The sequence below is a fragment of the Corvus hawaiiensis genome, chromosome 1, assembly GCF_020740725.1.
Source record: "Corvus hawaiiensis isolate bCorHaw1 chromosome 1, bCorHaw1.pri.cur, whole genome shotgun sequence".
Taxonomy (NCBI): Eukaryota; Metazoa; Chordata; class Aves; order Passeriformes; family Corvidae; genus Corvus; species Corvus hawaiiensis.
Window position 1 is genome coordinate 38,313,693 of NC_063213.1, and position 27,036 is coordinate 38,340,728.

General features: G+C 40.5%; 1 protein-coding gene across 2 annotated transcripts; it reads right to left on the reverse strand.

The window, feature by feature from the left end:
- Window positions 1-1,464: 1,464 nt before the first annotated feature.
- On the reverse strand, window positions 1,465-26,375 carry GPD1L (glycerol-3-phosphate dehydrogenase 1 like). Of its 2 annotated transcripts, none has more exons than XM_048301323.1 (9): window positions 26,239-26,375; window positions 21,370-21,547; window positions 20,493-20,633; window positions 16,613-16,751; window positions 15,317-15,429; window positions 7,823-7,930; window positions 7,303-7,409; window positions 4,324-4,416; window positions 1,465-1,812 (listed from the first exon to the last, which is right to left on the reverse strand). In XM_048301323.1, the coding sequence occupies exons 1-9, from the start codon at window positions 26,289-26,291 to the stop codon at window positions 1,785-1,787; spliced, it is 960 nt and encodes a 319-aa protein (XP_048157280.1). In that variant the 5' UTR covers window positions 26,292-26,375; the 3' UTR covers window positions 1,465-1,784. The 2 variants fall into 2 exon arrangements, with proteins under 2 accessions (XP_048157280.1, XP_048157273.1); XM_048301316.1 differs by having other exon boundaries at window positions 7,823-8,056; window positions 26,239-26,373.
- Between the last annotated feature and the right edge of the window lie 661 nt (window positions 26,376-27,036).

The window sequence follows — 27,036 nt, forward strand, 5'->3', positions numbered from 1 at the left end:
CCATGCAGCCAGGAGACAGGCAGAAATAGTTTCACGCTTTCTAATAATACGACGTGCCATGTGTTCCAGGACATTTTATTTCAGCATTATCCAATATCACTGCTGTGAAATCTATGTAATTCATTCTCATGACTCTAGGCTTACAATGAAGTCCAGGTCGGGAGCTTTATAAAGAACCATCAGCATAGGCCATTAGACACTGACTTCTTGTCTGCCATGTTTCTTGTACAGCCTGGCTGTTATTTGCAGTCAGACAATGAGAGACACCCAGCCTGTTTGCACTGATTTAGTGAGAAAGCACCACCCCTTCAGAAGATACATAAAACAAAGGTGTCCATCCTAATTCTCTTGTGATGGTTTTTACTTTGCTGTTGACTCAGGCTAAGTAGAATTTAAGCCCTTTTGGATGGTATGCTTGAAATACTTTTGTATTTATTCTATTGGTTGATTTCATGCACTCTTACAATAAATATAATTTTGAGGTAAAAGTACCTCAAGAAATGACCTAATGGCCGAAATTCCATCTTAAAATTAGGAACAAAATGCATCCAGGCACAGATTTGCTGGGCAACCGCCTTTACTCCTCTCAGTATCCCTATGTGTAAATAATGGATTAGGACATTACTCTCATTTTATTAACAGCTCTGAGGCTTTCAGCAGACAATGCATTATTCTGTTCACCAAGAAAATCCTGTTCATTTTGCAGTACGGTTTCCCACACTAAGTAGCAGACCTTCCTTTCCCCGGTTAAACACCTGTGACACCTCCCACCCCTTTGGCTGATGTACAAACTTACAAAACCGAGCACAATGTGCTCTTGTTATTTCCCAAGGTCTTTCAACTTCAACACCCAACAGAAACAAACATTGGTGGGTACACAATACAGGAACCCCAGTGATACTGGAAGATCTCACTGCCCATATTGTCAAGGAGCTGAGGTAGTGGCTGTTGCCCTGTACTGGGAGCGTCTTATGCCTTGGGTGGAGGTAATAATATGTTGGGCATTTTATATCAGTCTCCTTCCCTCAATTCCAGTGGGTCTACAACACATGCATTTGGTGCTGAACTATAACCATCTCCTAAATACAAAGAACACACTGTAAGACAGGTGCAGTCATACAGGAACCTCGGGAAATTCAGAAATGGTCAGAAGAGTTAACTCCAGAGAGGGTGGAATCAGTCACTTACCGACCAGTGCCCTCCAGTGGCTCCCACAGCAACTGAAGGAACTGAAGACAAGAACCTGTTTTCAGACGTCAAAGACACCACAATTGTACCACTAATGGAAAGAAAGAAAATGCTGACATCTGGATGCCAAATGGCTCTTTTTAAAATTTATGTTCTGTCATGGCAACCTCATATCTGCTATCATTACATACCACAGCCAGAAAAACCTACATTCCACCAAGTGTATAAAATATTAATTGCAAGCCTTGTGAAATGAGACAACAGAAACCAAAGCAATTCCCAAGACAAAAATGTTTATTTGTACTAACTCTTCAAACAGGTATACATTCAACATCTCTAAACAAAATCAGTACATATGACAAGGGCAAGTTGAGTAAGTATCATTAGAATGTAATGCCTTCCTTAGTAATTAAAGTTCATAAACCAAGAATTAGTTACAAATTTATGACCCTCTTACACAGGGGTTAATGTTTTCAGTAAGACTACCCCAGTACTAGGCAAAACAGAGTATTTGCAGAGTAGGCTTCTAATCCTTCAGTTTCAGTACCATGCCACAGTCTTTTAATGAGCAGTAAGTATTAGTGGGGGAAAAATACCTAGTGCCAAGTTGAGTGTTCTCCAGCGCTGAAAAGCAAATGTAAATGGTGAACCATCAATAAAAATTTTAACAAACTATTTTAGTTATTTTAGTTACTGAAACCTCACTTTTTGTCTGAAAAAACCAAGAATATCGTAACAGACTGGAGGCAAGAATTTAATAAAAACTTTTTCTCTGGATTTGCCTTAGAATAGGCTTCTCTACAAAACAAGAACAATTATGATTTGGGAGTTTCAGTGGTAAAAGAAGTATTGGAATAATAAAGAAATAATTTAAAAATATATATTAATTTACCACATTTAGCTCATATAGCCCTTTATGTATCTTACAAAATGCTACTGTCCTACATACTGCATGTAAAAAAAATTTTATATATATAATGTATATGTACACATACAAAGGAAAAGCCATCAATTTGGTATTAAAAAAACAGAACAAAAAGCGTAAGCAAACACACTGAAAGTTATGCAGTAATGAGGAGTGTATGCTCCATGTGTGCGTTAGCATAACAGTGCTTCCAACCTTAAAACATCCTCTTAAACATCTAAGCAGAGTGCTTGCTCCAAGTCAGCTCTACCAGTGATGTTCCCAACTATCACAAACATCTGATGTCATTTAATTTCTGGCCATCTCTTATATTTAGCACTAACTCAGAAGTAAGGCAAAAGAACTTTTTCTCATCCCTGAATATCTGAGGACATTCATGAGATCTTCCAAATATTAATGCAAAACAATACGGGAGCACAAAGAATGGTACTCCTGAGCTGAAGGGTCTTCCTGTCTACACAAAGCTGCCCCAATGTTTCCCTATTTCAGAGTAATCCAGGCTGTGTAAGTATGATGATTATTCCCAGGCATCCTCTTTGTTTTATCAGATTTTGAACGACAACCTGAAGTTTCAGGATGGGTGTGTGCTCATGATTTCTGGTCTAAAACCACCACTGAGAACAGTGAACAAAAGTTCTGATACTGCTCAGATGTTAGGCGTGGATATTCAGAGCAGATGGGCAGTCTTGTTCTAGAAATTCTAATGCCAACCCTTGTCTCCCAGTTGGAATAATGAGTCCACTCTTAATATACCTAGCATATATTTCACAAAAAAACTCCCACACTTTAGTATACAAGAAAAGCAAAACAGATTTTTCTTATCTATCTTCTCTTGCATCAATCTTAAAAAAAATCTAAAAAGACCAAACAAACCAATCCCTGCCCACCCCTTAAACTCCATAAAATCACAGATTTTCTAATAACAAATAAAATTAACCTCCTGTTAAAGCAAAGGTTTCTGAAAAAAACCTAGTTGAGATATCCAGGGAATAAAAGAAATGGATGCCTTTCAGAAGCTTTCTGGGAGATTGGTTGTAAAGGATTTGATTCAGCACCCACAAAAGTTTTGTCCAGTGAAAGAGTAACTCCAGAACTGGGGAGGCTGGATCAGGACTACAGCCTGGTGGACGTGCCAGTCACTGGCAGGCACTGAAATGAATGCAGTCATCGTACTGGCACACAATCCTTCTGACGACACAAGCGTGTGTTGTACCAGGGAATTCCCCTGACATTCCTTGGAGAGCTGTGTGGAGTGCAACACTTTGCAGCTAAGCTAGAAACACAGCAGAACAACTTGGAGCAGTTCCCAAGGGTATTCTTCCCCACCCAACCAACAATACCAGTGAAGAACAACCACAGGTAGAACAATAAAATGAACTGTAGGCTCCAGGGTTCAGAACCCCCAGGTCAGCATCTCTGGCTTGCTTTGGGGAATGGGATTCTAGAAGAGCCTAACACCTAGGAACAGTAAGGGAGAAATGTAGAAATACAAAAATGCAAGGATTAAAAACCAGAAGGGGAAGTAACGATCCCCCTCTAGACTATTCCCTTTAAAACAGTGTAATTAAAAACTTTAAATTCACTTAGAAATTGGTTTCAATGTAGCCTGACATTTTTAACGACTTTCAAAAATCAAAATATTCTTCACTAGAGTTCATTGATATATCCCTGTAGCCCCCTGAATAACTGCTACCATTTGTTTTGCACCAACATTGCTTAAATTAATATAGTCATAAGTGTGCAAAATGTTAACAATTAATTGTGTATACAGAATAAAACAAAATTCTAACAGAAAGATTCCTAATATTTCAATGTTATAGGCTTGACTCAGTCTCTGACCAAAACCAGTGGGATTCTTCCCATGGCGTCCAGCAGATTTTGGACTAGGCTTTAATAAGAGACAAAAAAGCATTGTGTTTTATGTTGTAGGAGCAAACTCAAAGTACACTTGCATGTGCAACTGTTGTATTGTGTATCTCAAAAGAGTTGCATTTTAGCCAGTAAAAGGACAATCACCAAGCCAACACCACATGCTGTGTCAAACCAGGCTGGGTAACAAACACCAATACCTGCTCAGAGACATTCATGTTGTTCCTGTTACCTAGGGAGCAGCTTTGAACAAAGCTTAATGATAGCTACATCCACTTGAACCCAGACATGAATTCGAAAGGCAAAAAGCTGCATTAGTACAACAGCCTGATGGAATTTACTTGTGCTCTGGATGGCTTTGAAGGCAGGATATTATCTCTCTGACAGGCCTCCCTTCATAGCAGATTTGATACACAGCCGTGAAGAGTGGAAACCTGAGGAAAGAGGGTGGGGAAAGCAAACACAGCATAAATTTATTCTGTAACATTTTCTTAAATGAAAGAAAGATAAAGGGGTGAGGAGAGGGAGGGGGGGAAAAGGAAGAGGTGGAAAAAATGATTTCTTTTTTCTATTTGTCAGGTGCAAATGCTGGGCTGAAAAGCAGGGGATAACTACAGAACCTGCATGCACTCTGAAATAGAGTAGCTCTCAGAAGCCTAGCTAGCTATAATGGAGCCTGAGACATACATTATGTATGGCACAACCATAAAGTGATCTAAAAAATAAATTAAAAACATTTTTCCTGGCTGTTCTTACAGCAGTACCCATCTGTGGTTAAAAAGGATGACTGGCACATCCATTATGCAGTACTTCTGAGCAATAATTTGATAATATAGAATATGACAGAAAGAGACCCAAGAAGACATTGAAGGTCAAGTTTTTAATAAGAATCCAAAATTAAACCTGGATTTTGAAACACAAAATTCCATATCTACTTTTTTTTTCTTTCTTTTTTTTTTTTAAATTGGCCAGGTCTCCAACAACCTCCAAATTATTCAGGCTTCTCTGATAACCTGAAGGTTTGTTAAAGCCAAGATGCCTTACAGAAGTTTGTATTTGCTTTCTGTCCATCCCAGACAGTAACAGCCAGACAAGTTCCATTTTCATACAAAGCCTGGTGAATTTTAGGGGCTGATCTGTTCACCAAGTACATGCCATTTCAGCATGGCCTTCTATACTGATGAATTTTGACCAATGGAAATAAAAAAGAGCAGTCATTGGAGATGGTGAAATAGTTGATTTCTGAGTGATTCAGAATCTGGACTAGGACTTTCTCCTAAGAAAGTTGTCCCATCAGTCACTCTAAAGCTTTATCTGTAATGCACATTTCAGTGTTCAGTATATATGAGCACCATATATGATGGCCTATACATTCCACTGTCACGTATTACATTGCAGTAACCCTGGTATCAGTACCTTGCCCTAAACTAGACTGACTTGAGTTCTGTTTCTATTTCATTGGTGGAAAAAATTATCATATAGCCACATAGCTGCTCTCTCAAATCCAATGCTTAGATTGCAAAACCCTTAGTAGGAAATCTGCAGAAAAAAAAATTACACAATGACTTCCGCATTCCTTAACAAACCTCACTTATCCCTCACTTTGTATGATGTATTGGGCTGAAGCGGGGTTAAATCTGCTGTTACCATAAAAGCTTACATGTAGGCACTAATAAAATTTGCTATGCCTGTGTGAGAAGTGGCCACAAAACAGGTAAACTTTCTGAAGCAAAAGCAAGTTTCCCACACGTTTAGATACAGTACTGGTGCTTACTTCTCAGTGAAGAAGCACCAATACTACAAACCACAACCTGATACCTAAGTCCTGCTGCTTATCTCAGAGAACATTACCGTGCACAGGTCTGCCACACTTCACATGGATAAACCTGTACCAAGGCTGGCTGCAGGCTCAGGGCCAGCAAACTCCAAATGCATCTTAGGCCTGAGCACATCAAGAGGGCAAAGTCTACAGCTGTTGAAAAGAAGTAATTTCATCACGAGTATCAATAGGCATCAACCCTGCTACCGAGGCTCTTCTGCTGAACTTTGACTTTTGCACACTTCTACGTAGCCTTGGGACTCATTTTGTAGGACCAGAATATTAAATTCTACCCTTACTAGACTCTTACCTCTTCACTTTGAAACCATGGCTGCTCCACTGTGTTTTGTTTTAAAGCAGTAGTTTTTGAAAAACACTTTGAAAGTTGCTTTCAAAAGTCTTGTTGAATGAGACCTTTTATGAAGAACTGACACTATATGTTGGCATACCAAAAATAAATTAGCAACACTGTTTTCATGTCTTTCATAAAAACACAACCCGCAAACATCTATAATGCACTCGATTTGTTGCAAGATAGAACATGATACAAAACAACCCTCAAACACAGCATCCTGTTTCATTTAGGGAATCATAAACAGCGAAGAATGAAGCCAACATTTTAATTAATTTTTTCTGCAGTTAGCTTAATTACTGTACACAGATGAGACAGACTTAGGTACGTTACATCCAAAGATAATATTAAAACATTAATCATTTAATGCAGCTGATCCATTAAAACTAGACTTTAAAAAATGCTTTTGAAAAAAAAAAGTAACAAGCCTTGGTCTTTTGACTGGCAGTTTTTTAATTTCTGATTTTTCCTCTTTTACAAACAGGAAGAGATAAATGCATCCCTTAATCTTGTAAGGAAATAACTGTGTGTGTGGCTATAGGAATCATTCATGTTCTGACTCAAATACAAGTGAACCAAGCCAGGACAATCTGCTTACTTTCATACCACAAAAAACCAGCCCCTGACCTACAGAAGCAGACGGGAGGTTCTAGCCTACAGCAAACTGGAAGTCACATTAGGAAGGAGAACTGCAGTATCTAAGGTAGAATCCATGTGGTGGAAGCAGTCACTATATTCAGATGATTACCAAGCTCCTCTCCTTGGAGGTAAGTAATGAATTTCCTACAGTGAAATGAGATGTAGAGATTTTTCACAGTCTCTTTAGGAAGCTCTACTTTCATGCATTTTTTCTTTTTACATATTAGAACACACTTGCTGTGCTTTTCTGTAGTAGCAGAAGGCAGTAATACACTCTGCAAACAGAAGGACATTCACAAATTTCATGTAACAGTAATAGCTCTATCTACACCAATATTTTTTTGAGGTTCTGCTCACTTCTCTCTCTGATTTTAACTTTTAATCTACTGTTATTACAGTGATTTTCTTTTTGGCTATTACCTTTATGAATATATCAAAACCAAATATGCAGAAGGTGTTATGGGGATAAAATAGTGGCATGTGGAAGTTGTTTTATCTGTTCTTACTCACTTGTCCAGCATTCCTTTCTGCTTCAAGATGCGATGCACTTCTGCAGAAGTCTGTGGTCCTTGCAGTTTCTGACCATTCAACATTTCTTTCTCTAATTCTTCAATAGACTAAGCAACAGAGGGAAAAAAAAAAGAAAGCAAAGGAGAGCTATGATAAAGTTTTCAGAAGCCTGACAACATCATCTGGATTAAAAAAAAAAAAGTTACTGAGAGTCTTTTCTTTTTCAAAAGTGACCTTGAGTGAGCATATATAATATTCTCCTATATTCTTGTTTCTAAGTATTCTTCTTAAATCTGCATCTCCCAATGTCTTATCTCTCAAGCTTTTTTTTAAATCACACTCCCCCCCCTCCATGTTTTAGCACCTTTACACTCATTCTAGCCTTGTAACACACTCAAAAAACAAGAGGAAAGAGAAGGGCACTCACTCAGCAGCATGGCTCAGATAACTGTACTATTACTCCAGCAAACGAGGAGTGGCAGTACTTGTAAGAATAGATTTCACCCAGTGAATAAGGTACCTTTCCAGTTTTAACGACTGCTTCTGCTACGCGTCGATTCCGGCCACCATAACATGTTGTGATGAGATCAGCAACGCCACAGCTCTCCAGGAAAGTGGCAGTAGAAACCTGTCCTTTGCAAAAAAATTTGGCAAAGGCGATCATCTCCATTAGGCCAAGGCGAATAACAGCAGCTTTGGTATTGTCACCATAGCAAAGGCCATCACAGAAACCAGCTCCTACTGCTACTATATTCTAATAGGAAGAGAAATGGGAAAGGAGTTAATTACTGCTTACAGATGTCCTTAAGAAATGCAAACACTTTTCTACTGAAAGACTAGGTTGTTAGTTTGGGTTATTTCAGTTTGGGGATTTTGATTTCTGTATTGGTTTTGCACGGCCTGGTTTTTGGTAGCAGAGATGGCTCCTGTGAGAAGCTCTTGGAAACTTCCACCATGTCCAGCAGAGCCAATCTCTGATGGCTCTGAAAGATGGACATGCTGCTGGCCAAAACTGGGCCAATAAGAGAGGTTGGTAACACTTCTGTGATGACATATTTAAGAAGAAAATCAAAACAAAGTCACACAGTTTTGCTTCTAATCAGAGAAGAGGAGGAGGTGAGGGAAAACAACATGGAGACACCAAGGTCAGTGAAGAAGGAGGGGCAGGAGGTGCTCCAGGTGCCAGAGCCGAGGTTCCTCTGCAGGCCATGGTGCAGCCCATGGGGATCCACAGGGGATGCAGAGATCCACCCACAGCCCGTGGGGGAGGTGCCCATGCCAGAGGAGGCTGTGACCCAGTGGGAGACCCAGTGGAGAGAGAGGGCCCTGCTTCCAGGCTGGAGCAGCCTGTCCTTGGAGGGCTGCACCCCGTGGAAAGAGAGAGCCCCGGCACAGCAGTTTTGGGAGGTGTGCCCGTGGGAGGGGCTCAGGCTGCAGCAGGGGCGGTGGGGCTGCTGCTCCTGAGAGTGGACCCACGCCAGGGAAGTTCAGGAGAACTGTCCCCCGTGGGAGGGACCCACGGCCTCACAGGGGAAGGACTCCTGTCCTTGAGCAGCGGAAGAAAATCTCGGTGATGGACTGACCAAACCCCCACGCCCTGTCTCCTGTGCTGTCGGTGGGAAGGAGGGAGGAGCTGGGGGAAAAGGTGTTTTAAGGGCTTATTTTACTTCTCATTATCCTCCTCTGACTCTGTTAGTAATAAATTCACTTTTTAAGTTAAGCCTGTTTTGCCCTTTAAGTGTTCTCTCCTGGTCCTTAACTCATGAAGTGTTTGTTAATTATTTTTCTCTTTCTCTCCTCTGCCCAGCAGTGGCAGGGGAGGGTGAATGAGTAACTCTTACGGGTGCCTGGCATTAGGCCAGTGTCAAACCACAACAATGTTTATGGAATAACCTTAAAAAAAAAAAGGCAAGTCTTACATTAGTATTTCCAAGGATAAAAGCATAGTTAAAGCTCTAACACAAGTTGCCCCTGAGGCTGTGGAGCTACTCCTATTGACCATCTTTAAGAATAAACAGGTTGCACTACACCCAAACAAGATTTTAGCTAGATTGAGTTATTCCTGCTCTGAGGTAGCCGTGAAGTTAGACTGACATCCTATAGTCCTTTTATCCAGATTTTCTTTAAGATTAAGGCAATAGTACGTCTAAAAAACATTTATTGACTTCTGTGATGACATGCTAAGGGACCAAATTCAGCCAAGGCAGTAGTATCCAGCCCTTTAAGTATGCAGACTTTCTATAACAGTAATAGTTAATCAAGGATTCCCAGAAGGTTCATGACACAGGAAGACCTCCCTTAGCAAAAAAAATGTTTGTTTTTTTCCTTAGACCTGGTGACAGCCTTCTACAAAGAATGTGCTGTTTCTTCATGAACATTCAGCTATATGGTCCCTTCTTTGGTTAAAGAACATAGACGTTTGATGAGACACATTTGAGCGAAGTGACTACAGAAACTATTTTCTGGCTTGGGAGTCAGAGCAGAGACTAGCCACGGCTCCACTGACCCTACCAAAAAACCCCAACTAACACAACAAACCCTAACGAAACCCTCCAAAAAAAGATGGCATTCTGACATATTGATAAAGCAAACAAGGAAGTAATGAATGCTAATATCTTTCTGCATGCAACAGCAACAGTAGTGACCTCAACAGAAAGTGCAAGAGAACCAACATTATGGCAGCCAGTGTAGCACCTCATGTAGGGAAAAATACAAAATTAAAAGATTGTCCAAATCAACTTTAGCTGTTGATGAAGAAAGAACAACAATCAGAAGTTGTTAATGAAAGCAACCAGCTGATTAACAGCTGGTTTGGTTTTGGGTTTTGGACTGTAAGAACCACAAATGCCAGGCAGCTGCAGAGCTGTGTGGCCAGTCATGGCTAGGTGACTCTGAATCAAATGAAGCCAGAGGATCAGTCACTGCTTTTTCAGCAGCTAGCTGAGGTGTAAAGGTGACCCTAAAAATTGCAGACAGATATCCCAACATCAGACCTGAAGCAGCCCAAGACAGTCATCTCATAAAGCTGGTAGTTTAAATCATCTTGGCTTAGATCTTGGCTGGGGTGATTCAGCCAAGGTACATTTTCATCAGATACCTCTTGCAGAGCATATTTGTTCATTTGATGGCAAAGCAAGAGGAAGTCAAACAGATATTTAAGAAGTTTTCCGATGGGATAACCCATTCAAATGGATTTTACATGTATGTGAAGTCTGTAAGCATTTAGCACTCAGCTAAAAACATTAACATGACTGAGCAACCATTGGGCTTTTTCCATATACTTCTTGAACACTCCCATACTAAATCTTCTCCTTCTCTCCAGCTTTGTCTGCTTGACTTTCCACTTTGAAGCAGTCTACTAGATCATAATTTACAATACAATTTGGCCTACAGTATTTCATTGTCTACTTGTACCTTTTGCAGTGTTTGTTATTGGAGCAACAGAAATACCCCTGGCACTGCTGCACTGGGTGAGTGGGGTACAATTTACCCCCAAGATTGCAGCTATCAGTGCTTACATGGCCTCTCAAGGACGTGGCCAGGTTCATACCCCAGCTCAGTCTTGCCTTACGTCTGTGCTGCTTGTAACACCACACTGGCACAGGCGGTAAGGACACCTCCGAAGTGATAACCTTGGGTCCATGCTGCTCGGCAGTATCACATCCATCAGTATCCAAAAGCACATCCATATGTGTGCATAGCTTCACATGCTATTTTTAGGTGTCACAACCTTTAAGCATTTCCCAGGAAGCCTCATTCATCATCTGGCAAATGGCAGGTGTACTTGTAGGCGGCCTTGAGTCATTCTGCCTATAAAGCCAACTGGGCACCTTGAAACAACTATCCAAATTTGAACTTTGTCAATTTCTGTCCTCAACCCTTAGAAAAGGTCAAAAGACAAATGTGAAATGTTCATCAGTCCTCAAAAGAAAAAAAAATCCTCACAAAGAAGAACATGTGTTACAGTGTGGATACTGCAACATGCATATATCAAACCAGGAGTCCCGTGGAAAGGAAATATATATGGACAGACAGATTCCTGGTAGATGTTTCAGAGATGTTTATTTCTCCAGCCGCATGGCCGGAGCTCTGCCGAGGAACTGTTCCAGTCACGGGACCAAGGGTCCTTCTGCCCGCGCAGGGAACACAAACCAACCAATGGGAACGAGGCTGAGCAGGGACAGGGAAACCCCGTGTCTGTGCCCTCAGGGCCCCTCTCCCAGGGCTACACAGCGGGGAGAGGAGACCCCAACAAACATGCCAAGCACATTTTGTTCCAACAGCCAGGTTACAGTAGAAAGCTGTTCCTCCTCAGTACCACCAAATTTTGTGAAGTCACTGCCACTGTCTATTCAGCCAGTCTCCAAACTGACACGAGACTGCATTTTCATGGCACTGATTTCTGCACTTCACTGTATCTCCACCAGCCCATTGTCACAAATCTAAATACAGTGAATGAAGTGGATATTCTGTACATATCCATATATATATCCGTATATAAATAGCAATCAAGCACATGTTCTCTTATGATCATCCAGCTGCACTACTTATTATTACAGTCTGAACTCAAATAGGCTTCCAAAAACAAATTTCAAACCTGTAATTATCACTGTAAGGGAAAGCTGTGCTCAGAGCATTCTTTGTTACCCTTCTGTATTTTTTCCCAACCTTTAGGCAACCACCCACACAGAAAATCTTCCCTGTTTAGAAAGGCTTGCAGAAATAAAAAGTGAGGTAGAGTACAGGCTTTTAACATTTAGGCCATTATGCCAGTCATACCGGGAAAGTCTCCTTTTCCTAAGCTGCTATTTGCAGAAAAATGCAGAAACTAGGAGAATATTCCATAGTGTATTGTTTCTCATCCTTTAAATATCTCATCCTTTAAATACCAATACAGGAATTGCTTTTACTATATCCACATTCAAAAAGACAGTCTGGAGTGACATGTTTGCCTGTTTACCCCTGTCCTCCTTGCTGTAGTTTGCAGTGCTGCTACTGACATTTTGAATTGGCACTGCTACAGAAAGAGAGTAGAGCCTCTCTTTTTTGCCTGTGTCTCCACACAACATGACACTGTCACCTTCTGAAACTGGAATTTCCTCCTTCCAGGAAGTTAAAAAATGCTAATTTTTACTATTTTTTTATGAAGTAACTTTCCAAGTTTAACAAACTGTCAGCTGACTGAAGCTACACATTAGATTTTACCCTAAAAAAACCATATGAAAAGTGTTGGCTTCCAAAGGAGGCCAGAGGTTGGGCAACCCAGTGTGCCACGACCTTCCCAGAAAGAGTGTCCTGCAAGGAACAACTCTTCCAGGAGGGGTGGCGGCTCCCCCAGGCAACAAGTGATTTTAGCAAGTGTAGCAATTTCTCTGCTACAAGTGATTCCAGCTCCTGAGATTCAGCCCTTTGTGAAACCACCCAAGGCGAACTCGGGAATAGAGACAGGAGCCTTGTATAGCAGTTCCCCAGAGGTAGCCTTCATTGTCCAGCAGTCCTTGTGAAGGGGTGGCCAGGGACAAGGCTCCCTGCATCAGGGCTAGGGGGCAGAGGTTATATGGGGTAGGCAGGGGGTGGGGTAGAAACCAACTAGCCAACGGGGTACTGGGTATTACCATATAGAAACAAGGCATGCTGGGGGTGGTTCACTTTCTCCACAAGACCCAGAGGAAGGTTGCTTATCTCTGGGGAAGATCGTCTTGCCCTCAGGCCTCTCTTCTCCAACGGAGAGCAGAGGGCTCTTGTGTCAAGGGCTCCCAGCCCTCCACAGAAAAGATGTTTACTTTTCAAATTTTTATTACAAATACTATCAGACTAATGATAAAAAAGTAAAGTTCTTGTTGATACCCTTAGCAAACAATTCTAATAGAAAGTAGGTACAGCTTCTAAGAAAAAACACTATTCACATCTGAGTTCTGCATTCTGCTTTGCACTATGGCAATAAAATCTGATCCATATCCATAGGTTTAATTTTAGCTTCTTTATTTTCTTTCAGAGCCAGACATGTTCCCAATGCATTAATAAAATTTTGCAATCTTTGAGTTTAAAACAGCTCAGGACATTATTTACATGCTGCCAGCATAAGATTTAGGATTATTAGAAAGGGTTTTAAGTGTAAAATTACTTTTAAAGATACGATTTTATTAATATTTTCTTTTAGATTTAGGCGGAGTTGTATGTTTAAAGACATCACCTATACTAGAATGACAGATCTATGCCATTTCTATATAAAAATATATATATTAAAAAAAAATATATATAATAAAACTATACCAGTTTTGCCTTTTAATTATGCAAGAAATCCACAGTATTTTTAAACCAATTAATCTATCCTTATTTAACTTTCTGGTTAGACCTTATACCACGCATTTTTTAGAAATCTTAACTCAATTAACAAAATATACTGCAATCCAAACCAAATGACTAGAGCACACAGAATATAAACAGCTTTTTAGTAATACAACTAGACAGTTCAGTCTGCAGGATGCATGATGAATAATGTAGCAGAAGAGAGTAATAAAGCAAGGTTACAAAAAAACCCCAGAAGTTTCACCTTAGTATCTTTCCAGGTCAAGAACAATACTCTATTTAAATTCTACTGCACTTCCAAAGAAATATTGGTATCTTGCCTGACGTAGACCTTTACAGTGGAATTTTGAGTGTTTGCTGGCTACCTGCCCAGTTTGACGGGCATGCTCATCTCTTCACAAGATTTGTCTGAATAAAAATTTCCTGGGACAGAATTCCTCTATCAGACAAGAATTTAAGCTAGTCAGAAAATATCCTGCTGAGCAGATTTCAAAGAAAAATAAATCTCCAAAATTTTTTGACTAATTTCATGGGTCTATACACAGGGACTTCTGGTAACCTCCCACATCACCAGAGCATTTTAAAGCAATGGCAGTGGAGACAAATTACAAGCTCCACAATCTCAATAAATTGCTATATATACAGTAACTCCAAAGCGTGTTGCATAAAAACACCTAATCCCATCAGTGCACAGACCCACAACCTCCTCCTTCTCAGGCCTTCCAGTATGACAGCTGTCAGGATGAAATTAAGGAAATTAATATGCCAAAAAATATGCTATTATAGCTATCCATCTACTTTTACTAAGCAGGAATCAGAATTCCTTAGCTTGAGACATCATTTCTTAGTGTGGTAGCTTTGCAAGCCAATTAATTTAGTTTACACAAAATTTCAACAGCAAAACCAAAGGCAGACAAAATAATTATCCAAACCACAAAAAATAAGTAAGTAAGCCAAATCAATTATTAAACCACTACACCCATCAAAATGATTGTGGGCAGGTATCAGATAATGAGAACTACGGTACTGTTTGCTAGGGTGCCAAACAACTAATGCCTCCCCTTCACAAATGGCTTGTAAATTAACCTGAAAAAATAGCCATTAAACAATGTTTAAGTTAGCCTTTGCTTCCTGTCAGCATCAATTTTGTTATGAAAAAAATGTTGGATGAGTAACTGTCCAAAATAACTTCTTCCCTATTCAGGTCATTTCTGTACGTGGTTATTCACACAAACCTTATGTAGTACATGTCCACAAAATATAAAACAAGTGCTCACATTTCTTAAGTCAGTGAAGAGGGGGATAGTTTTGTCAACAGACACAAAGCATTAATGCCAAATTCTTTCTCCCTTTCTTTTGGTGAACACAGTTGCAAAAACAAAAAAGGGAACTGAAATAGATCTAGAAATGTATCAGCCACTTAGATGAAATCAATACTTGCTTCATGACTGTGTGGAAGTTAAGTGGAAGATGTAGAAAGATGTAGAAAGAGAACCTGGCAGATGGTGAGACACAGATCTAAAAGCCAGCTCTCAGAAAATGCTGCTCCCTCATTTCCCATCTGATTCTTCAGGAAATGTTATGTGGCAGTTTTATATATTATATAAAATACAGTGAACTTATTTTTTTAAATGGAAATAACCTCTTTTTTTTCTACAAGGATCACTATTTCATCTGTGTACCATCTGCAGCCTGTTAATCTTACCTTCAAAGCACCACACAGCTCAACTGTATCTGCATCGTCAACTACAGTTATTCGGAAGTTTGGAGTCTGCAGGAGTTCTTTGAAGAGAAGGCCATTTTCCAAGATTCTGCAGCCTGTTGAGAAAGAGAAAGAGAAGCTAAAAAAATGAATAATTTATTTGTATGTTATTTAGCCTTTCCTGTGCAAGCCAAAACGCCTAAAAGCAGAGATAAGGTTGTTCTATCTCAATCCTAAACATATCTGTTCTAAGGGACCAATCACATGTCGACATTGCATTAAAAGCTCTGCACTGAATTACTCAGGACTTTTTCATAATTTATTGTCTGCTCAGCAACAGGTTCTAAATAACAATTCCATGAATTCTCTATATACTCTCCATTTTCTGATCATTCCCTTTAAAAAGAACAGCTAATAATATAATAACAGAGATGAATTAAGAATATGGCAGGAGCAATTCTAGTAATTATTTCGAAGTCTGCATTCCAGAAAAATACCTACTGATAAAGGTATGTCAAAGCTGTTTTATTAATCAAGCATGCTGCCCCTGACAATTGTTTCTAAACACTAACATGTTGTTCAACCATTCAAAATTAAGTTCAATGCAAAAGCTGTGAATGAGATGTTACAAAGCTAGCAGTGCACAAAACTGTAAAAATTAACACTGAAAAAACCCATAACACAAACTCTGTGCTATAAAGTATGAGTACCTGTATGCATATACACACACACATGCCTTTCTAGAAACTGTAAAATCCAAGACTAGGCACATCTTCACGCTGCAAAGGTGTGCAGAGATCAACACAGAACCAAAACATTTTCTAGCTTTTGTGGGAACGAAATATTTTGAGAAATAAAAACAAGATACCTTGAAAAAACCACCAAAAAAGTCAAACCAAAACAAACATGCATGAAGGTACCATCTTTGACCATAGCACCTGAGCTGGAATACAGAATTTATAACTGTTTATCCATATAAAGCCATTCAGACCCAAGAAAAATCTTACACACAGTAATAAAATGAAGCAGTTTGTTATATGAAGGGTGATAAAAAGCATGCTTGTATTTCACATGCTAAGGTTATAACCCTAGTAAGAATAGGTAAAATTGTGCTCTTGTCTCTCCCTCTATTCCCAGTATTGTCCTAGTATTTTTGGAAGTGTAAACATTCTAGGAAATTCAACCAACAGCTTCTGGTAACAGTCAGCTAATGTCGAAAACAGTGAAATTTGAGCTATTTGGTGTGCACCTGTGAGGACAGGAGCATGTGTTAAATATTCTTACAACTTGGAACAGTACCTATTGTGGTTTCACAGAATTTCTCTGCTGCCACCTCACTGGCAATGTTAGCTCCCATCAGCACACTGATGTCTATTCCCATCTTCTCTCGAATAATGTCAGAGATCAGTTTGAGTCCCTCCGGGCCTTCATCTATTCCCTGCAGCCAACATTAAATGGAATTACTAAAAAGTCATTCATTAGGCACAGTAGAGATGCAAGCAGAACACAATTAGTCTTGTCCACAGATGAGAAGTGAAACAAGCACTATTCAGACAGAGACTAAAGATGACAGATGTACTACCATGGATACTTGTCCTATTTTGACCTCTCCAAGATTTCTTAGAATCATAAGAGGTAGCACCTTAAGATTTAGGACTAAACTCTAGATGATGAAAACAGTTGTTATTCCATCCTCAAAGACCTGATTCTAAGAAGTGCTGAGCATTCTGCTTTGTTAGTTCAAAAATCAGGTGCTTATAATCAGTGTATCCTTAATCAGTGAAGCATAACCAATCCATCAGTTGTGAACTAAACCTGAGCTTGGATTTGAAATTGCACTAAAACTCACAAAATGGCATCTGAATAATTTGCTTTGTGAAGAGATATCTGAACTGAAATATCAGAGTCAGATTCCCCAGTGTATAACACCAACAACAGCTTACTAGTAGAAATACAAACAGAACAGCCATTCACAGATAAGTAGAAAGCTGGACAATTGAGAATAATTTAACTTCTAAGGATATTTTAAATCTGTATTTATAATGCGCTCTTTACAAAATGTGAAAAAAGGGCAGAAATAGGGCCTTAGAAAAGATCACCCCACATACTGATGCTGCAGACAAGAAGAGTCTGGTACCCTGAATTGCCTGAACTAGAACTGCAAATGAGACCACTTTCTTCCCATAAAACCCTTTTCTCCCAGCCTGCTAAATGCAGAATTCTTTTGAGCTTTTATTACGGGGGTAATGGCAGACCAGCTATTGAAATAGTCATTCTTTCCCATGGTATATCACTCTTTTTTAATGTTGAGGATTTGATACTTTTGGGAATTGGTAATTTTGAATTATGATTTATAGGCAAAAAGTGAGTTCCTCTATTACTTCCAGATATACATATACATACACACTTGTATGCTGCCAGTAGTGACATTTCAGGCAGGCAGTAATTTGCGCTTCCACAGGTTAAAGGCGCTGCTCCTTAAATAACATGGTGCAATTAAGAGACATGCAGAAATGCCGGTATAAAACCTGCCAACTAAACTAGTGCTTGCATTTCTGCATTATTTTTCAATTGGTATCGCTTAATGCACAGCTCTGCTTTCTCATCTTTAATGAGCCATACAGAACCAACCTGAAAGCAAGCACACAATACATGTTGTATTTTTCCCTCATAGTGTCAAAAATGTCCCCACAAAATAACTGTAAGGCCCCTCTTCCTAAGCAGGCAAATAATAAACCGAAAAGCATGCACACATTGGGAACAACTCCAAAAATGTGAATACCTGCACAATAATTATTCATGCAAGTGAAAGGAGACCAGAAAGGCTTAGGTGCCAGATTCTGCTCCACTGTGAAACAGATGCAACTCCTGACACAAGTCACACAGAGCTGTACCTGCTTCTTGTAGAGTTAAATCCAATACTGAATGACAGAATAAAAACCAAACACCCCTTCCTCCCTGCAAAACCAAGACTACAGCATCGGCATTTTCACTGGGCAGCAATGGTCTGCAGGCAATGCAAGTCCAATTCTGTGACCTTATCGCTTGCAGCCTAACATGCCTGTCAGAGCAATCCCTGGGGCCTGTAATAGGGAAATGAAAATGAGACTGATGTAGAGGTTGCCTGAAGAGTATGTTGAATGACTTTCAGCTACCCTGCTTCCTGTGCTCACTGCTGTACTGCACTCTAAGTTTTATATGATTCTTCCCCCCACAGCCACACAGTCACTTGTTAGGTTTTCATAGGCACAGAGCTAATGTAAAGCAACACAGATGCAAATGTTTCAATGGAAATGCATATTAACCAGCATACAAATGCCTTTATTTCCCAAAAACTCAGTTTTATTGTCAGACCTTAGGCTCTGCTTGAAGATTAGACTGTCAGAAACAAAAAAAAACCAAGAAAAAAGACTAAAAGATGACACACTGCTAACTTGACAAGTAATTTAGAAAGCACAGGAACTAAATGTCCCACGAATTATATTTTTCAGAGCAGAACTGCACTTTAACCACCAAAGTTAACACAAACCACTTTAACAGCATTAGCATTGAGCATGAGACCCAAAAACTATGACACTGATGAAAACAGCATGCCTAAAGAATATGCAAAAGTAGAGGAAAGAATGCATTCCTGCCTCTACTACTTAAGTTTCATTGTTGTGTTAAATCTCTACCCTTTCTTCTCAAATGGTACTTTTAATGATGCACAGCTATGCCTTTTCATAAAAACTGACATGTACTTTGCATTCTCCAGCAAAATATTAAGGGGCCTCACAGCATTTCATTGGAATGGCTGCCTATGGATGCAGTGTTGCAATGTGACAGTGGGAAGCTGCATAGTAACCAACTCTGCACTGCATGGCAAATGCCACAATTTCACTTCCACCACTATACTAAACACGGCCTTTTGTTTTGCTAGGGTTTTTGTTTGTTTGGAGTTCAGCTTTTTTTTTTTTAAAGGTAAGTATTTAATTCCCCTCCCCCCCCCCCTTTTTTTTTTTTTTTTGTTAAATATAGCCATTAATCAACACTCCATTAGAGCACAGGTAATTAGTACCCAGCACAGTGATTCCAAGGGAATACAGGCCCAGGACCCTGACCTCACATATGCTGACATAAATCCTCATTCAGTCCACCAATTTCATTAGTTATTCCTGTCACTAAGAGAATATAAATCACATTTAGCAAATTAAAGGAGAATAAAGTTTATCTTGAGCACTTTTAACAGTGCCTTATTTTACCCTTCTACAACATGAGGAGTTTTTCTACAAATTGCAGCAAGAACATTTTGGAAGCATTACTTTTTCATACATCTCAGCAATACACCAGGTCAGCACTGACAAAACAATAGATTTGATGGGTTTTGTTAGCCAAACTAAAGAGACATGCTTGCAGTAAGCAGTGATAGGGTTTTTTTGTTCTTTTTTGAGCACAGTTCCATAAATGTATCATTTTCCAGAAATGACAGGAAACAAAGGAATGTGTGCTGAGAAAATGGCCTACAAAGCAACAACAAACCAGAATCTTCCAAACCTTATGGGAATAGCTCATTATTGCCAGCTAAACATACAGAGGAAAAAAGCCCACCCACCCAAAAACAATCCGAAGAATAAACTAATCCACAATTTTAAATTTTCCTGCCAGCAAAATTACAAACACTCCAATGAAATGCCTCCTGCACTTCTGCCCTCTCCTATTTCCTATGCTCAAACTGTCCGGGCAATGCTGAACAGACTCTTTGTTGCAACATAGTATTTGACATGAACAAGAACACTATCCTCTCAGTCACATGAAATTCTCTCAGCAGTTCTTGAAACTATCAACTCAGCATGTGGGATGCGCATTAACAATCAAAGCATTATGCTTGTGCTCTGTTCTTCATCTAATGATGCTTTTGGAAACAACAAATAAAAGACTGGAAAGTTTAGTGGTGCAAAACATATTGACTCCCTCTTTCTCTCTGAAAGTCTTGTGAAGAGCCCCATTTTCCTCTTCCTGCAAGCACTGCACAACAATCCACTAATGACTGAGACAAATTCTAATTTTACACCTAGAAAGGTTTAATGGACCAATCAAGTGAATAATGCACGGAGACTTTTCATATCAAAATATCAAGTCACCTTGTCTTAGAAGATTCCACGACACATTCTCGGTTATTAGCGCACAGTGTTTATTATACCTTTATGAGAGTTATGCCGAGCGCTTTCCTGGGTACTCGTCCTGTGATTTCATCGCAGACTTTATGAATGAATTGATGAGGAATAACAAAAACCAGCAAGTCTGCATCCTGTACCGCTTCCTTAAGGTTTGGGATAGCAACCTGTGTAGTTATGGGAAAGAAAGGCTGCATAACTTTTCAAAATTAACACTACACACAAGTGTTATCTGATAAAGTAAAAGCAGAATCACAGAATCAATCTGAATCTGAGATCATTGAGTCCAACCTGTGACCGAACACCACCCGGTCCACTAGACCATGGCACTGAGTGCCATATCCAGTCTTTCCTTAAACACCTCCAGGGATGGTGACTCCACCACTTCCCTGGGCACCCCATTCTAATGTTTAGCCACTCTTTCTGTGAAGAAATTCCTCCTAATGTCCAACCTGAACCTCCCCAGTTTGATCTTGAACACCAGTAGTTTGGTTTTATGCTGAATGCTACAAACGTAGTTTCATCAGTTTCATCACTGAAAAGAAACAGTAGCATAAACTTCCTAGACCAACAGCTCCAATCCAAAGTTGAGGCCAATTTTATTTTTGATGGGTATAGGCAAAGCTATTAATCTTGCTCTTGTTTTCACATTTGCTTTCTTATACAGAAATTGAAGTAACATAAAGACAACAGCAAGACCAAAAAAGAAAGAGTGCATTGGATTTACTTAACTACATAATTACATAATTTTACTTGTTTGAATCTCTGATGTCATCAGTAGAATAGCATAGTCTGAAATATTACAAACCCTAGAGGTGTTAACAAAACAAATTTCTAGCTCCATTTACAGCACAAGCAATGTTCCCTCTACTCCATAACTATAATTTAGCTTCTGAGCCTTACCACATTATCTGGCAGCTTGTATCCAGGGAGATACTTTACATTTTCATGTTCATGATTTATGATATCTGTCAGTTTTCTCCCATTAATATTCTCCTCGAAGACCCACATCTTCACTGTGGAAGCAAACTTCTGCAATTTTTTTACATTATTACCTATTATTTTGGCAACTGCAGAACCCCTGCACAAAAGAAAACAAAAATAGTCTTAAAAAATTATGGTTTTGCTGTACAAAAAAAGAGATTGTCTTTAAAACAATTACAAATTCACAGATTATCTGATCTGTTACCATACAGCATTTTGATATAGTAAAATAAGTGGAAAAATACACTAGTCATTCACACCTGCTGCTTTCTCTCAACTACAGCTAGAGTAGGTTGGACTGAAGCATTTACTGAAAAGTCCTTATTTATTTTGTTTTCTTATTGGCTATCCACTGAGAGTTTAGGTTCCTGTATTTCCCCAAATCAAATTGTATCTTCAAAGCTGAGGTAAAAGTGACATACTAAACTTGCTCAAATTGTCATTTTCACCTTTAAGAGATGGGAAGCTTCTTTTCTAAGATGACTGACTCATCAGTTGTTGTACAATACTGATAGCCATTGAAAGCCAAGAATAATTTATATGTTGCAGAAGTTATAAGCTTTATGGTTGTGCAGCCAACCTCACAGAACTTAATTATTGCAACAGCATTCTCTGAAATTGCAGGCAGACAAGTCCATTACTGTTACCCTCATATTCTCCCCAAGAACAGCATACAGTGAGATCTATATTATGGTGATCAATTTTACTTCCCAAAACTCTAAGCAATAATGAAATTAATCACAATTATGAGAGGAGGAACAAACACAATCTTCCCTTTCATCATTCTATTAAACCTGTTAACCTAAGTTCCTTTCATGAGGTAGAAGGTAGGTTCATAATTAGTGATAACCTACTAAGGAGATACAAAAAAATCTTAAGAGATGCGATAAAAATACAGAGTCATTGATCTGAGGCTTACATGTGTGTCTGTGTGTGTGTGTGTATACTAGGAGGTAAGAACACTGACTTTTCCAATCTAGTTACACACACACAATCCCCTAAATTTATATCAGACATTGCTTGTAATAAACCCATAGCTGGCAACTAAACAAAATGGATTCATTCTACTTCAACAGCTTTTGATATGGCACAACTCATTGCGCTGTACTAAAGATGTGTGCTAGCACATGGCTAAGATCACTTTCTAAGTAGCGGCAGAAAAAAATTTAGTATCCTAAGCAGACCTTTTATAGTGACACCATAAAACTGTATGTCTTAAAAGACTGGAATTTACTTCTCTAATAGCACTTCACACACTAAAAATGCCCCTGGGTTCAGGAGGTGATCCAGAAGACAATTGCAAGCCATCTTTTATCAAGCTCATACAGCATGGTTTCTGTTGCACTGGTATACAGCTCACCAGCTCAGCCTCCAAATGACAGACCCGTACAACCAGCAGACCTCACATTCAACACAACACGGGTACGTCTTCCTCAGACAGTGCTCTGCGCTCCTTGAACAAAAGCATTTTTACTCCTACAGATTTATATACAAAGTTGGGATCCTGGCAAATCCACTGCCTTCTGGTTTGAACTTCACTACACATTCTCTGTGCTTGCTGGTAACAGAGCAAGACAGAAATAACTGATTCAGCAACTCTCTGACTGGGATTTTCAGTCTGCCAGCAAAAAGTCTGGCAGTGTGGACTACTTAAGCGCGACATTAATTGCATTACTATTTAACACTTAAATGCCTGAGCTGTCTTTTTTTTTTCCCCACCCCTTGAATGCAGTATTAAAAAAAGTGAAGATTAGTTTCTTAATTCAAGAAGGTTCTCCTGACTGGCTTCTCCGGTTTCTCATTTCCCATGATGTTGCAACCACTCATTTGGACCATTTCACAGTCGGTCTGCTTTCCCTTCATCACTTTTTAACTAAAGCACAAAGTCAAAAAACTCCTTAACTTGCCCTGATAACAGCAGCAATGGAGGTCACAATATGCAAGTGCAAATGATATAATTATCTAGCTCTACCACTGTCCCTGTAAAATCACCTCAGTTAAGCCACAGCTCCTCCCAGTTTTCTGCAAGTTCCTAGCTGCATAAACACCTCTGCCCAGTAACTTCCCATCTCTTCCCAAATTTTACAGCTTCTGTTCAAGTTTGGCAATCAGGTTAATTAACAACTGGTCCCAAGAAAACAGGGAGGGATAAATTCTGGCTGCGCACACCTCATTAACCTGCCGTGGAAGTGTTATCAGAAGAACAGGCTACAGTACAGGATTAAGGCAGAGCTTGTAGTGCTTTAAATGACTCTGGGCATTGTCCTGGAATCCCAGGGCTTCAAGGCATACTCCCAAGGTGTACTCTCTCCACATCCCAGACAGCTTACTTTATGCCCTCTGTTAAAAGATTCTAACGCAATCACTTATCCACCAGCTGAGCAACCCTAAAAGGGCAAGGCCGGCAGACACCACAGCTCCTGCCCTTCCGTGCTGAGCCATCTGTCCTGTCCCATGATCTTCCATCAGGTGTCAAGTGACCCCTGCCAAGTCAACTTCATTGTTAAGGTGACCTTCCCGTAGCAAACCAACCAAACAAGTCTGATTGGAAGTAGTTAATCAACCACGGTGACTGGATTAACCCTTCCAAAGCTACTGTCCTGCCAAGCTCCTTTAGGGTTTTTTTCATCCCAGATATAGGTTAAAGACTTGTCTGATGGAATCATCTCACACAGAACCCCAAGACCCACTGTCTCTAAACTGCTCAAATGCCGAACCCCACTCAGATCAACTACTTACATGCTTACAATTTAGGCACCACCAATCACACACTCCTAGAATTCGGGCTTCAAAAATATATAATCCCCAAACATCAATGATCAGATGTTTATAAAATATATAATCCCCAAACATCAATGATCAGATGTTTATAAATGCTTCCATTTCTTTCTAGTTACCTGCTTTAATGCACTAAATACTAAAACTTTAATTAAATATTTTAGGACCGCAGGCACCAGTTCATAAAAGGCACTTACATGGTACACAAATTTGGTCCAATTTAGTTTGATGGTTACACATATTACTGAATCACAGTGCTCTTTGCAGTCAGGGTTTGGTGTCTGTCATCCCATGGATTTTGAGGAAGAAATCACCTACCTCTCCAAGAATTACTATTTTCAATTTTTGGTTACTTTGGTTTCTGCTTTCCTGACACAAAAAACCCTGCCATTACATACGAATGAAGCCATAAGTTATTTAAATACATTTATCCCCAAAAGAAAGAGAGAATGCTACTACCAGGCATCAGCGTTTTTCTTTCTCTCAGCATAGGAGATAAGGGCATTTTGCCACCAACTCATCCTATTAGGCAGCTTTTCTTATGTATTAAACTGATCCAGTGAGGTGAAAACAAAATATATTTGCATGTGGTTATTGCTAGTAGGCAATAGCTACAAATCCTTTTGCTTCTGTGTTTTGCAGTGAATCAAATATAAATGCAGTCAAACTTCCTAAAACTTTTTCTAGATTTCAAGTACGGAACAACAGCCACAACACTCCTAAAAGATGAGGTCTAACTGCGTAATTTCCTTGTGACATATAGTGCAATGCACAGTATCTCCCTATTCATCTTACAAGCTGGTGCAAGGAAAGCAAGAGATGCTGCACTGAAACATCAGCCATGCCCTCAAGAAGACACCACAAAGAAAAATAAAACTTGGCAGCTGCTGATATTTTTAACAGCAGCAAAAGCCAACTGCATGGAGTGGGCAGGGGGTGAGCAACAAGTCTAAGATCATCCTGACAAAAGACTGGCAAGTTTGCTTTAATAAAACATAGTACCTTGTTCTACACGGAACTCCTCTGAGTTTAATGTCTTAAAACCCAATGTTACCCAAATAAAGTGTGCTTAGCATTAGTAATTGGAAGTGACAGACTGTGAAGGTATATTTCTATAACACATTGTACTTAATTTATTCACTGTAAAGAGGGACGTGGCATAAGAACAGTGATCAGGAACGGTAGGAAAATGGGTAAAGCCAAAGAAATAACTAAAGAAGATGAAGGGTTATCAACATGATACTCCTCGAAGAATGACGTCAAGTAAGTGTATTGCTTTCACTGGATGAAGAAGCAAGTTTACTTAGGTCTAATTATAAACTAGAGATAGAGACAGCAATAAAAACTTGTCTCAAGCTCTCAGTGGGCCTCAGCATAATCAATCTGGGGCGGGGGGGAAAGAAGGTATTTCAAATAATCTAGTGTCTCGCAATTCTTCTTTGAACTGTCTTGGAAAATAGGCACATAGGAACACAGAAAACCCCGAACAACACTTTTGTAGACAAGTGAGGTTGTTAGTGAAGCTCTACAGGCAGGGAGTAGTTGAAAAAAAATTTTTTTTAAGGTACAGCATCTTTAATGTCTACGTCATCTGATAGCGGACAAAGCACACAACAAATACCAGGTTAAAAATATCCTAGAACAACTTCTTCGCAGAACATGCGGGTGGTTTACAAGCACTAAAACTGCGTGCTCGATTCTGCCGCTTCTTCCTCCGAGTATGTCAGGGCAGCACCTCCGCTCCGATGGAGCCGGGGGCAGGACGAGCCCCCGGCACGGCAGGACGAGCCCTCCCGCACGGAACAAGCGCGACCCAGAGCCCGCCACAGCCCGGCGACACCGTGTTCCACCGCCAGCACCGGGTGGCCTCACGGCCGCCACCCCTGAGGGGAGCGCGGCCACGGCGCCGGGCGGGAACGGACAGCAAGGCCCCGGTGGGCACAGCCTCCGGGAAGGCCGGGCCGTGGCGGCCGCCGAGATGCCCGCCCTGCCAAGGGCCGCCGCACTCACCAGTTGCCCGAGCCCACGACGCAGACCTTGAGAGGGGCAGCGGAGAGCGCCATGGCAGCGCCGCCCGCGCCCCGCCAGAGCGGCCGCGGCGAAGAGCTCCGAGAGGCCACCGCCCCCCTCTCCCGCCTCCGCCGTCAGAGCATCGCCCGCTTCTCCCTCCGCCTCTGCGGCGTGCCGGGAACTGTAGTTCCACCCCCCGCCCGCCGGAGCCGCGCAGGACGCGACGGCTCCTGTGGAGGACGAGCCTAAATCGAGGGGCCCTCGAACAAAACAGGCAATCTCGCCGGCACTGTGCCGTATCACAGAATCACAGAATCATTTAGGTTCGAGAAGACTTCTTAGATCATCGGGTCCAACTTATGGCCAAACACCGCCACGTCAACTCGACCACGGCACTGAGTGGCCACGTCCAGTCTTTCCTTAAACACCTCCAGGGACGGTGACTCCACCACCACCCTGGACAGTCCATTCCAATATCTAATCACCCTTTCTGTGAAGAAATTCTTCCTAATGTCCAACCTGAACCTCATCTGGCACAGCTTAAGACTATGTCCTCTTGTCCTGTCACTTGTTACTTGGGAGAAGAGGCTGGCCCCCACCTGGCTACAATCTCCTTTCAGGCAGTTCTAGATATCAATGTCACCCCAACACCACCTCCTTTTTCCAGGCTAAACAATCGCAGCTCCCTCAGCCGCTCCTCACAGGACTTGTGTTCCAGATCCCTCACCAGCTCTGCTGCCCTTCTCTGGACTTGTTCCAGCACCTCAATGTCCTTCATGAATTGAGGGGTCCAGAACT